The 12,204-nt window shown below is 39.1% G+C and overlaps 1 protein-coding gene across 2 annotated transcripts; it reads left to right on the forward strand.

Moving 5' to 3' along the window:
* The first annotated feature begins 1,235 nt into the window (after positions 1-1,235).
* Positions 1,236-12,099, forward strand: LOC306987222 (uncharacterized protein). 2 transcript variants are annotated; one of them, XM_079591316.1, is made up of 17 exons: positions 1,236-1,583; positions 2,598-2,704; positions 2,785-2,898; positions 3,007-3,051; positions 3,730-3,756; positions 5,344-5,415; positions 6,306-6,368; positions 6,539-6,565; positions 6,677-6,721; positions 8,694-8,729; positions 8,852-8,932; positions 9,907-10,003; positions 10,238-10,371; positions 10,921-11,040; positions 11,112-11,238; positions 11,468-11,570; positions 11,826-12,099. In XM_079591316.1, the coding sequence occupies exons 1-17, from the start codon at positions 1,475-1,477 to the stop codon at positions 11,893-11,895; spliced, it is 1,377 nt and encodes a 458-aa protein (XP_079447442.1). In that variant the 5' UTR covers positions 1,236-1,474; the 3' UTR covers positions 11,896-12,099. The 2 variants fall into 2 exon arrangements, with proteins under 2 accessions (XP_079447442.1, XP_079447441.1); XM_079591315.1 differs by having other exon boundaries at positions 1,263-1,583; positions 10,894-11,040.
* The last annotated feature ends 105 nt before the right edge of the window (positions 12,100-12,204 follow it).

Consider the following 12,204-nt stretch of genomic DNA (forward strand, 5'->3'; position numbering starts at 1 on the left):
CCTTTAAGTTTCATATCTTTTGGCAGAAGCAGACGTTTTAGCTGTTTTTCATAAAATTGTGTTTCATAAATGGGAGGCTTTGCCTGGAGGTAACAACATTACTGGGATTCTTATAGTGAAAGTATCATTTTTATTTCCAAGTACCGGTACTTGTTTTTGAAATTTCTGATTGCACTTAACCATGAAAAGGTGTGTTGAAGACTTGACAAGCCACAAGTTAATTAGTTACACAACTACAACATTAAAATAACTATATTACTCTTTACAAGCAAAAATAATCATGGGAATTTCTTGGCTTGCCCCATGATGTCAGATCTGGTCGATACATTTTTGTCTAGAGATGTGTTAAATGTTTCCTTGTCCTGGCTTTTTTTTTAAATTAGCAATTGAATATACTATTGTTGTTCTCCAATAAAAATCCATATGAATAATTTAAAAGTAAGTATTGTGTTCAAATGTGTTTGTAGAACTTTAATTCATTGAAAATTTGTTAAATTTTGGGTTCATTCAATAACATTGAATTGATTGATTGATTGATATGTGTTCCATATTTAAGGGAGATCAGAGCTAGTTGTCACCTATCCCAATAAATGGACACAAAAAAAATTCAGTAAAAAGTGTGACCGATAGCTCCGTTTTAAGCAGCAAAATATTAAAATATATTAAGCAGCGCAACATTGATAAGTAATATTCCTTATCAGGAATGATTTCTACAGGTTCATGTGACACTGAAGACTAGAGTAAAGGCAGCTTTTCCATCACATGAATAAATTACATTTTGTTATTTTAAATTGTAATAATATTTCACAATATTACCGTTTTTACTGTATTTTGATCAAATAAATGCAACCTTGGTGAGCATAAGAGACCTCAAAAATCCCACCCAAACTTTTGAAGTGCAATTCATGTAGACGAAAAACATTTTGCTTACTTCATATATAGCCTACTTCATTTTATAGACACTAAATTTACAAATCATGTGACCTGCTGCCTAATAAACCTTGCGAAAGTTTCCACAGTGGACAGTCATCAACTGGTGCGTTTTTAGGACGTGAATGATGTTGTGATGATCAGTGATGATTCTTTTCTTAAACTATGCGTTACAAACACATTGATTTAAGAGAGCCGTTCATCACATGCTTGCCCTGCATTAGCTGGTCAGTTTGTTGGCGTGTGGTAAATGAAGTATAGTACGGGGGTCTAATCTTGGCATGAGGGGCTGGAGAGGGTGGATCAGATGTCAGATCTCTCACTGTAACTGCAGTCGCGCCTGGAGATTCCCACTGACTCCGTGGGAAGCATTCTTACGACTTAATAACACAGCTACACTGACAGACGAGACCGAGACAGCAGAAAATAGGGTGTGAGAGAGGGAGAGCTGCTGGTATTTGAAACTGGATGGGAGAGGGATTGAGCAGTAAGAGGGCGTGCACCGACTCAGATCTGTGTATTTTTGACACACTCATATTGGAACATGGCCATGAGAAGGATTGGGATACAGCTGCAGTTTCTGCTGTACTCTGTGTCAGCCTTCCTTTCACCGTCACCGTACAATCTGGATAATATCCTCCCGATTCCTACAGGTATGAGAGAGATTGAGAGCGCGGATGCGTGTGCGCGCGAGTAAGTGATTGTCAATTTGTGATATTGAGAACGTGTGGTTTGTTTTATATTTGCTTACGTATGTAATTATCTATATATATTATATCATATTTATTTGGAAAATAGATGTAAATAGTGTGTGTATTATATATATATATATATATATAGCCTATATATTATATATATATATATATATAGCCTATATATCCTACATACACGTATACTTATACACTATTTACATCTATTTTCCAAATATATATAATATACATACATACATGTTGAACTGAACAATTGTTGAAATTAACAATTTACATTATACATTAGGCTACATTTTTGTTATGTCCCCCTTTTTGCTTTATTCACATAGCTGCATATGAACGCCACAAGTTTGTGCAAAATATTTAAATGGAAATTCACATGGTCAAACAGTGCAATTAAATATTGAAAATGGAATATTAAATGTGTGTCCATTAGACATAATTTAATGACCCTACTGTACATTTTCTACCTAGCCTATACAAATAGATTTTATATGCTGTCATGAATTGATTCCCATTGCTGAAAATTATTATAAATAAAGCTATTGAAAGGCTTGTTATTCCTATATTTGCACTGGCTGCACGCTGTCATGACCTTCATAAAATGTATGCTTACAATAATTAATACAGTATGTCAGTATCATGTGACTAATTCTTATATTTCAACATAAAGGTTTTGTCAGGCTTCATATTTCAGAAGTGGAATTAAGTCTTGTTTGAGTCTCATGTTTAAATCTATGTTGTCATTCATCATAAATACACATATACATGCATACGATCCATTCTCTGTTAAGTCATTGATCTGTGTGGTATGGTGATTTTTCATATCGAAGGTGAAGTGCTCTTTAATGCACCAAAGTCACAGTGCTATTTCACCCCAGGTATGCTTGCCAATAAGATTATTGATATCCTTTATTCTTCTCTGACGTCTTTTTGGTCGTGTGGTTTATTCTTTAGCTCGGGATCCATATGATGTCTTGAAAAGATTTGACCCTTGTTGTTTGCTGGCCCCGCCTCCCCCTCCTTTTTTCCCGCCCCCTCCTGGTGTCTGGAAAAGAGAGCCTGTGAGTGACACAATATTATAATTCTAGCCCACAAGAAATCACATTATGTCTGTTAATCTACCATTTATCTGTTTTTCAAGGCCTTGCCCAGTCCTGCGGAAAGGATAAGAGAGAGAGAGGAGAATGATAAGGAGCAGGTGAAGGAACGTTGTGTGATGGGACCACCAGGACCTCCTGGACCCATTGGACCACAGGTAAGGAACAGGAAAAGGTACTGAAGTCCCCTAGCTAGACAACTAAACAAGATGAAGAACAAAATACAACTCCTCATACATACATTCAAAGGTTTTTCTTTGTTTTAGGGTCGCAGTGGCGTCCCAGGGATGGAGGGACCCAAAGGAGATAAGGTGAGACGGTTAAACATCTGGTTAAAGGTGCAGTAAGCGATTTCTGAGAATCTTTGTTGAGCACTGCGATTTTTTAAAATCAATCCAAACAAACACACTTCTCCCTTCATTGCTCCGCCCCCAAAATGCACGAACATGCAATGCAAGAGTGGATGTCTCTTTACCATAACAGAAGCGAAGCAAAATAAAGCAAGAGTTTGTTGTTAGTCGCCAGCAACACATACTCAAAACCAATGTTACTCACGTATGGAGCAGAAACAACGCAACCTCGGCATCCGTTTTCAGGCCTTCCCGCCTTCAGGCTTTGCCGCACTGGAAAGCTTCCCTAATATTAACGCGTTCCGCGGATCGTAAAGCTCTGATCATAACCCTTCTTTTTCCAGTGATATTCCTCTGAGTTTTTCTCTTTTGTAAAGTCTCTCAGCCATCTCTCTTTCAACAGTCTTTCTTCAAATCTCCCTCTCTCCTCCCCCATCACGAGTGGACACGCCCCCTACTGCTGATTGGCTACAAGTTTGTTGTGGTGCTCGGTCAGATCCACTTTCAACAGCGTTTTTTGTTCAAAAATTGCTTTTCAAAAAACGTACTGCACCTTTAAGAGAAACCAGTTGCTTCAGGGTCTGTTAGTTGTGAAATCTATTATGAAACTAAATGAATTGCTCTTTCTTTTCACTTTAGGGTGACATAGGACGACCAGGCTCAAAGGTCAGATTCTCATCTTTGATCTCCTGAAGTACTATATTTGTGCCAGATGCATGGATACCACCAGTAATGATAAAAAGTCACGGATGTCTTCCAATCTTCATAGAGCACATATGGAGCAGAAGTCTTGGTTCACAGCTTCTTTCTTTGATATAAATGTTTGTTTATGATGAGACAGGTTGCATTTTGCAGTCCTTTACGCTGTTTATGACATGCTCTCTTGGTGCATGTAATAGTTTTACAGGCTGCTGTTTGATTGGCTGCAGTCGACTGCAGTTCTGCCCTGTAATATCACTTAGTGCTGAACTCAGACATTAATCTCAGTCCTGCACTGCTGCTCTCAGTCTAAACACACACAGCTATTTAATTGCACTGAACTCAAGCACCTCAAGCAAAAAGAGGGGAAGGAGTTTGGAACACAGGATGATTTATGGGAGATGGCAAACATATTTTTAATCTTAATAAGTGTTTTGATTTTGATTTCCAATATAAATACGAATTCATATAATGAATAATGAAAAGTAATTTACATGAGAAGCACAATTGCTCCGAGAGATTATATCTTTAAGAATATATGTATTAATTAATTTTAATAAAATTTTTGTTAATTGTTGGCTTTTTTTGTTTTGTTAGGAAAATTTGTGAGAAAAAGTATCTTTTTCTGTTTAAAAAAAAAAAGTGTCTTCTGCTCACCAAGACTGCATAAGACTTGACAGTAGTAATATTGTGACCTTTTAATATTATGCAAATTAACTGTTTTCTATTTGAATATATTTAAAATGTAATTTATTCCTGTGAGGGCCAACCTTAATCTTCAGCAGCAATTTCAGTCATCCTGAAATTATTCTAATACTGATTTGGTTTTCAAGAATAATGTATTATTAATGTTGAAAACATTTGTGCTTTTATATTTCTCTTTTTTCTTTCTTTCTTTTTTTAACTAGTGAACTATGAAATGAAAGTCTTGTACACTTCTGATCAATTTAATGCATCAGTGCTGAATAAAACTAATGAATTTCGTACTAACTAAATTCCTACTGTCTAATAAATATGAACATTGGTGCACTTTACCATAATGCAGTTACTGACGTTTTTATAACTTATGTTACATATGTCTGAGCGTTACACTGATTTTACAATGGGTAAAGGCTTCGCGTTATGCTAAGAAAACCCCTTACCCATGAAACGCACAACCTCTTATCGCCTATTAATTTATTATTTTACACAATTTTACTTCTCAAGTAAAGTATTTTATTTTAAGGATTCTCAGATTGTTAAAGTAAAATAAAATAAAACGACATTACAGAGGGGATAGAGATAGAATAGTGTTAAAAGCAAGAGAAAGAGTGTTTGAGTAAAGAACCTGGAAGGCATTCAAAAAGAAGCAGAAAGATTAGATAGGCGGATGTTTTAAAGGAATTAGGAGGACTGCGGAGAGGCAGGGATGCTGAGTAGATGGTTTGTGTTTGATTAAAGCGGCTCTGTACACTCAGCACTTCAGCCACACTGCCAGATCTGGTTGGGTTGTGGTTGCGCTGGGTGTATTAAAGCAAACTAGCACACAACTATTTCTTCCCTTTGTCTTTGCAGGGTCGTACTGGGCGTCCAGGTCTGCCAGGGAAACCAGGCGCTGCAGGGCTGCTCGGCCCAGAGGGACCTAAGGTGGGTGAGTTTTGCCTCCGCACTCCAACTGACCAATGTAATCAAGCCATACATGTGATAACCTAATTCAAATGACAACATATCTGTTATCACAGTTTCCTTTGGAGTGTCTGCATTTCAACATTACTGCTAATACATGTATCACAGTAACCACAGCTAGGTCTAAGATTAACTCTTTTCCATCCAGTGCTTTTAAAAAAAGTTTCACAAAACTTTCATGGCCCCCAAAATATTTAGCTGTATGAATATCTGAACAAAAGAAACAAGAAAGAACAGAGCTTTTCCACTTTTTCAACTTTAGTTAGTCTGTAATGTTGCTGTTTGAGCCTAAAAAAGATCTGTATAGTTACAAAGCTCAAAGTCCACTCCCAAGGGAGATTATTTTATAGAATGCCCTTTTCAAGAACTACAACGAATGGCTCGTTTTTTGGGCTACAACGCGGTTTTCCCGGATCTTATGAAGTCACAGTGTTACTAATTTAAATAATCCTTGGCCACAGAATACGTAAAAAAGGGACGAGGCCTGGTTGAGCTGCATTAGAGAAGACAGTGTTATCGCTATGTCAAAGAGACACTGTTTTTTCCCACAATGTTTCCATAACTCATTTGTTTGACCTTCCTAAGGCTGACAAAATTAAAGTGGCTAAAATTTATTGTAAACACTGTTCCTGAACATTATAACTCCAACATTCTATGGAGAACAGCTTGTTTTCTGTTGCTTTTGTGCTCTTGCTTTTGTAAGACGGTTCACCGCTCCTTAGGAAAATTAACCATGGTTTAGTGATCGATTACTGTTTCTATTACTTTAGTTTTCTGACTAAAGTAAAACTAAGTGGTGTCAATAAATATCTCATTAGAGCCCCTGACTGTTTATATGACCTTATTGGCAGGGAGAGAAAGGAGACCCAGGACTAATGGGAATGCCAGGAATGAAGGGACCAGCCGGACCTAAAGTAAGTCAAGTTCTTCAGGTTTAACTGGTGTACAGTAGAAGGAATGGCGTCTTATTATTTTTGTGCTTTTTTGGTTATTACAGAAACATCTTTTCATGTTTTTTCATTCTCACCTATCATTGAGAAAAGAACCAACAGGGAAATAATAATTGTCTTCTTTGTCCCATTAGGGCTTGTCAGGCTACAAGGGTGAGAAGGTACAGTATGTCTGTTAAACTCAAATAAAATGTTTCTTTACCTTTGTACAATATAGAACTATACTCTAACTGACTGTACTTACTTCTCTGAACTTATTCTTATGGTTTCAGGGAGCACGGGGGGATTTTGGGCCTGCAGCTCCAAAAGGAGACAAGGTTAGAATGTAACGATGCAATCAAAACATTTTCTTATTAACTGTGTTTCCCCTAGCAACAAAATAGAAACAAATTAAAATGTATAAACATACTCAAAACCACCTAGCAACCACTAACAACCAAATAGCAACGCACTAGCAACCACCTTGCAACTACCCTAGAACATCCTAGCAGCAAAACAGCAGCATGGTCAAATATTTAAAACACACCTAGCGACTGCACAGAAAATAGCAACAAAATAGAAACATGCTACCACATCAACCTCTAAAACACTTCTAATTCAAGAGGAACCACCCAGCAACCCATTAGCAACATGTTAAAACACTTACAATGTGCTAGCAACCACCCAGAACACCCTAGCAACCCCATAGCAACAAAATAGCAACATGATATCATCTACATTAACATAACAACCATCTACAACACCATAGCAATGAAATAATAACACTGTTAAACACTTAGAACACAGTAGCAACCATATAGGAACCACACCAGGACACCCTAGCAACATTTTAGCAACCAACCAGAACACCCTGGCAACTACATAGCAACACTTACAAGCAAATGCTTACAACACACTTGAGACCACCTAGAAATCACTCAGAATATCTTAGAAACCAAAGAGCAAAATGATTTTGAACATCAACCTCTAAAACACTTAGAATACAAGAGGAACCACCCAAAACACCCTAGCAACCCCATAGCAACATGCTTACAACATGCTAGTAACCACCTAGCAACCACCTAAAAAACCCTAGCAACCACATAGCAACACATAAAAAAGACTTATAACATGCTTTCAATCACCTTGCAATTTCTCAAAACATCCTACCAACAAAAGAAGCAATGAGAAACATGCAAAAACATTTTAAACACACCAACAACCCCCTGGCAACCATCTAGATCACACTAGCAACCAAATAGCAAAACTCTAAAGCACTGAGAATACACTGGGAATCACCCAGATACTGTAGTAATCGGCAGCTCCTATATCACATATATGTAAGATAGATTTTCTCTGTTCAAAATTAATATATAGAATCTAAGTTTAAACATATCTAAACGGTCCTATTTAACCCGCTCTGAGTGGGATTTCGAACCGGCGTCTCCAGCATATGAGGCGGGCATGCTAACAAGGACACTAAAGACCGCAGTCTCTAGCGCACTTCTTGAGCCAGGGGAGTGAGGTTTACACGCACAGCTCTTACTATCTGGTTCTTGGCACCAAATCTAACCGTCCCACCCAACCCACTCCAAGCAAGATTCAAACCGGCACCCACCGGCACCGGCTAGCGCGCCTCTTGGAGCAGGGGAGTGAGGTTCACACGCACAGCTCTTACAATCTTTTCTTTGTTACACTCACCCCCGCTAAACCTCACTCCCACCCGGGTCACGGCACCAAATGTAATCTGTCACCCTCAGCCTGATCCGAGCAAGATTCGAACTGGCGTCTCCGGCTAGCAGGGGAGTGAGGTTTACACGCACAGCTCTTACTATCTTGCCTTCGCTACACTGACCCTGCTAAACCTCACTCCCATCCGGGTCAAGCCACCAAATATAACCTTTTGGAATGTTATGTAACCAAATGTAACCTTTCCGTCCCACTCAACCCACTCCAAGCAAGGTTCAAACCGGTGTCTCTAGCATCAATTAGCACACCTTTTGTGGCAGAGGAGTGAGGTTTACATGCACAGCTCTTACTAGCTTACCTCCATTATCCTCACCCCCCTAAACCTCACTCGTATCCAGGTCACGGCACCAAATGAAACCGGTCCTACTCAACCCACTCCGAGTTGGATTTTAACCGGCATACAAGGACACCAAAGACTGCTGTCCCATCAGTCTCTAGCGTCAGTCTCGTCTAGTGCACCTCTTGAGGCCAGGGGATTGAGGGTTAAACGCACAGCTCTTACTGGCTTGCCTATTAAACTTAAACTCATATTCACGGGTGTATCTGGTCTGCTCTCTTTAGGGAGCAAATGGACTGCCTGGGATGCTGGGGCAGAAGGTATGATTTGACATTTTAATCATTAAAATCAATGTGATATATGTAACGCTAATATGTTTTGGATGTCACTGATCTGACTCGCTCCTTCTCTCTGAACCTCCCCCTCCTCGTCACTCCCCCAGGGTGAAATGGGACCCAAGGGTGAGCCTGGCGTCTCAGGGAAGCGTGGCCCTACAGGACGACCAGGCAAGAGAGGCAAACAGGTGAGGACCCACACAGCATTCGACACCGCATCAGATCTCCTCTAGTTTGTTTTTAGATATTGAGACCTTAATACGGTAGTGGATTATTGCCTGAAGAAGCTTCAGACATATTTAAAACCCCTCATGCGCACAGTTACCCTGTCTGCCTCAGTCAGCAGGTCAGTCTGTGAGTGAGTGTGTCATTTCGTAAGTAACCTGAGAAGCTGAAAATCTCATCATGCTGGTAGCTGGATTTGGACCAACAGGGCCTCTGATGTTGAGTCCAGCCCTGCCGATCGTGTTTCCGAGCTCTTGTATTACACTGTGGATAGGCACTTCCTGGGAATGTCTTTACTAACTGCTGGGAAATACCTGGACTGTTACCATAGGCCTTAGATTCCGACTTTTATTGTTCCTTAGATCACTACCAGGCCTCAGACTTGAATGTCATTTCAACACCAGCAAGCTTGATGACTTTTTTTGTATACTACCAGTTAAAAGTTTGGGGTCTGTTTTTTTGTTTTTTTATATATATATATATAAATATTTTCTTTCAGCAAGAATGCATTAAATTGATCAAAAGTGACAGTAAATAGCCTACTTGTACATTGTTACAAAAGATTTATATTTCAAATAAATGCTGCACTTTCTGTTAAACTATTAAATTAATTCTACAAAATGTTAAGCTGCTCAACTGTTTTCAGCATTGATAATAATAAGAAATGTTTCTTGAGCACCAAATCAGCACATTCGAATGATTTCTGATGGATCATGTGACACTGAAGACTGGAGTAATAATGCTGAAAATTCAGCTTTGCCATGTGTTAAAATGTTAAAACTGTTTTACTGTATGTCTACTGTATAAAATAAAAGCAGATTTGGTGAGCATGAGAGATTTCTCTCAAAAAAATTTTTTTTTAAATCTTATTGACATTGATTTGGTGAGCATGAGAGATTTCTCTCAAAAACATTTTTTAAAAATCTTATTGACATAGGGGCCTGATGGAGAAAAAGGGTTTCAAGGGCCAGTGGGTCCCATTGGTCCGCCTGGACCTCAGGGCCACCCGGGACCTCCTGGGGTACCTGCATCAGGTGACATAACATTAATGCTCACACACACACACACACACACACACTATTATTTAATTATTTGTGATCAACAAACATACAGGTCTTTTCAGCAGAGATTTTAATAAGTTTATCAGTGCATTACTGCTCTAGATTAATGTTCATGTTCATAAAATGTTCATAAAAATGTTCACAATGTTCATAAAAATTAATGTCTGATCAATTTTCTTTTGTTTGTTGGCATCTCATGATATACAGGGCTGTTTGTAGTTGGAGAAAAAGGTGAGAAGGGATTTCCCGGTCCTCCTGGAGTCTGTGACTGCAGCTTGCCTTCTCTCAGTCCAGCCAGTGCCCCATTACAACACCGTAACAAATATAACAAAGTTCCAGTGGTAAGCCATACAAACCCGCAAATGATTTTTTCATGCTGAGGACTTTCCATTTACTTCTTAAGGTTAAAGATATTCAGTAAGAAACTTGATTTTATCCATTCAGAAGTGGTCGCTACATACAAGAATGAAACCCGACTAAATGCAAATTTGCTAAAAGGAGTTATTATATTTTGCTTAAAAATGACGAAGACAAACCATTTTTTCTTTGGAAAAAAATGCATGGATGATTCGTTCACAATATGACCAGAAACGTGTAATGTAACGGTTAATTTCATGTTGTCTTTACGTGAATTACTAACCCTACTACACCTAGTCCTTATAGAAACCCTTTGAAGAACATTTTTTTAGATTTTTATCAAGACAGTATTTAGTCCCTCAATTGAGCAGTTTTCATTGCGAGGAGCTCCAGATGATTTCGGGTTTTATTATCATTGTACATTTGCTCCTACACACACATTTGGCTTGTTTCTAATGGAATCAATATGCCTGTTCGTTCACTCTTTACATCTGCTTCTTCATCAGTTTGTGTTTCCTGATCTTCCTGGTCAGATATTCGTTGTGAGCAGTGAGGAAGAGCTAAAAGGTCTCCACGAAGAGAACGCACTCGCCTTCAGAAAGGATCAGAGGTCTCTTTACTTCAAAGATAAAAATGGATGGGAGCCCATTCAGGTATAGGACTTGTTTTGAATACAATGCCATGAAACATTTCGGGAATAGGAGCTTTTTTGTTTGTATTCCAGCTGATGCCACTCCAGGCGACAGAGAGGATGAGGGATGGGAATGGAGTCTGTGGGGATGGAGAGCTGCAGGAACTCAACGGGGAGGAATGCGACGACGGAAACAAGGTTGTTACGGACGACTGCGTAGGTGAGTCACGTGATCCTAGAAACCGTCACATACTGTAGCTAATAATGAATATGCCTCAACATAAAATGAATTAGCCGTATTATATTTATCTTGTTTCGAAAGTGTGTAGATAGCTTACATTTTACACAGAAAAGCAGCACCATAATTTTTGAGTGCGTCTTATTTCTTCATGCACTCCACTTGACCACTTCTGTCTCTTTCCTGTTCTTTATCTCCGTCTCGTGAGTAGGCTGTAAGAAGGCATACTGTGGTGATGGATATCGTAATGAGGGTGTGGAGGAGTGTGATGGGAAAGACTTCGGCTACCAGACCTGCAAATCATATTTGCCAGGGTATGCATACAACACATACACAATTGCACATGCATATTGGGTAGACTTTTTGCAATCAACAGATTTTAAGCTGAAATTAGTTATTTATTTGAAATGACATTTTAATCATCTTTTACGTTTTCACTGTTTAAATGGTCCGGGGTAGTAGTTTTAAGAGGAGTACAGCATTTCACCCCTCTGGACATGCCAACTACCCACAAGTATTTCATGTCAACACCCAATATAATTAACGTCTCTATCTTTTTGTACACATAGCACCTTTGGGCAGCTCAGGTGCACCGACTCCTGTTTCATCGACTCAACCGGCTGTAAATACAGGACCTGAGGCCTACAAAAGTTTCACACGGACACACACACAGATGTGAGAGAGAGAGTCTGCTGAGATCAACAGTATTTAGCGATGATCTGAGAGGATTTGGCTTTTTCTGTCTCCCTTGCCTCCTTCATTCTCATCTAGACACACACACACACACACACACACACACACACACACACACACACACACACAAACACACACACACACACACACTATAGAGTACAACTCAGTGGGTACTGGACTATTTGCAGCACATGTTCTTTGATGTTTTAATGGCAGCTGAGCGGGGGATAAATGTTTAAAGTTTGGACTATTTAA

Source organism: Phoxinus phoxinus (genome assembly GCF_949152265.1).
Source record: "Phoxinus phoxinus genome assembly, chromosome: 19".
NCBI lineage: Eukaryota > Metazoa > Chordata > Actinopteri > Cypriniformes > Leuciscidae > Phoxinus > Phoxinus phoxinus.

What these genes read in the sequence shown, in the direction of transcription:
- LOC306987222 (XM_079591315.1), top strand. Translation starts at nt 1,475, where the DNA reads ATGGCCATGAGAAGGATTGGGATACAGCTGCAGTTTCTGCTGTACTCT. An exon ending in TATCCTCCCGATTCCTACAG is followed by an intron (nt 1,584 to 2,597) that starts GTATGAGAGAGA and finishes TTTATTCTTTAG; the next exon opens with CTCGGGATCCATATGATGTC. An exon ending in GTGTCTGGAAAAGAGAGCCT is followed by an intron (nt 2,705 to 2,784) that starts GTGAGTGACACA and finishes CTGTTTTTCAAG; the next exon opens with GCCTTGCCCAGTCCTGCGGA.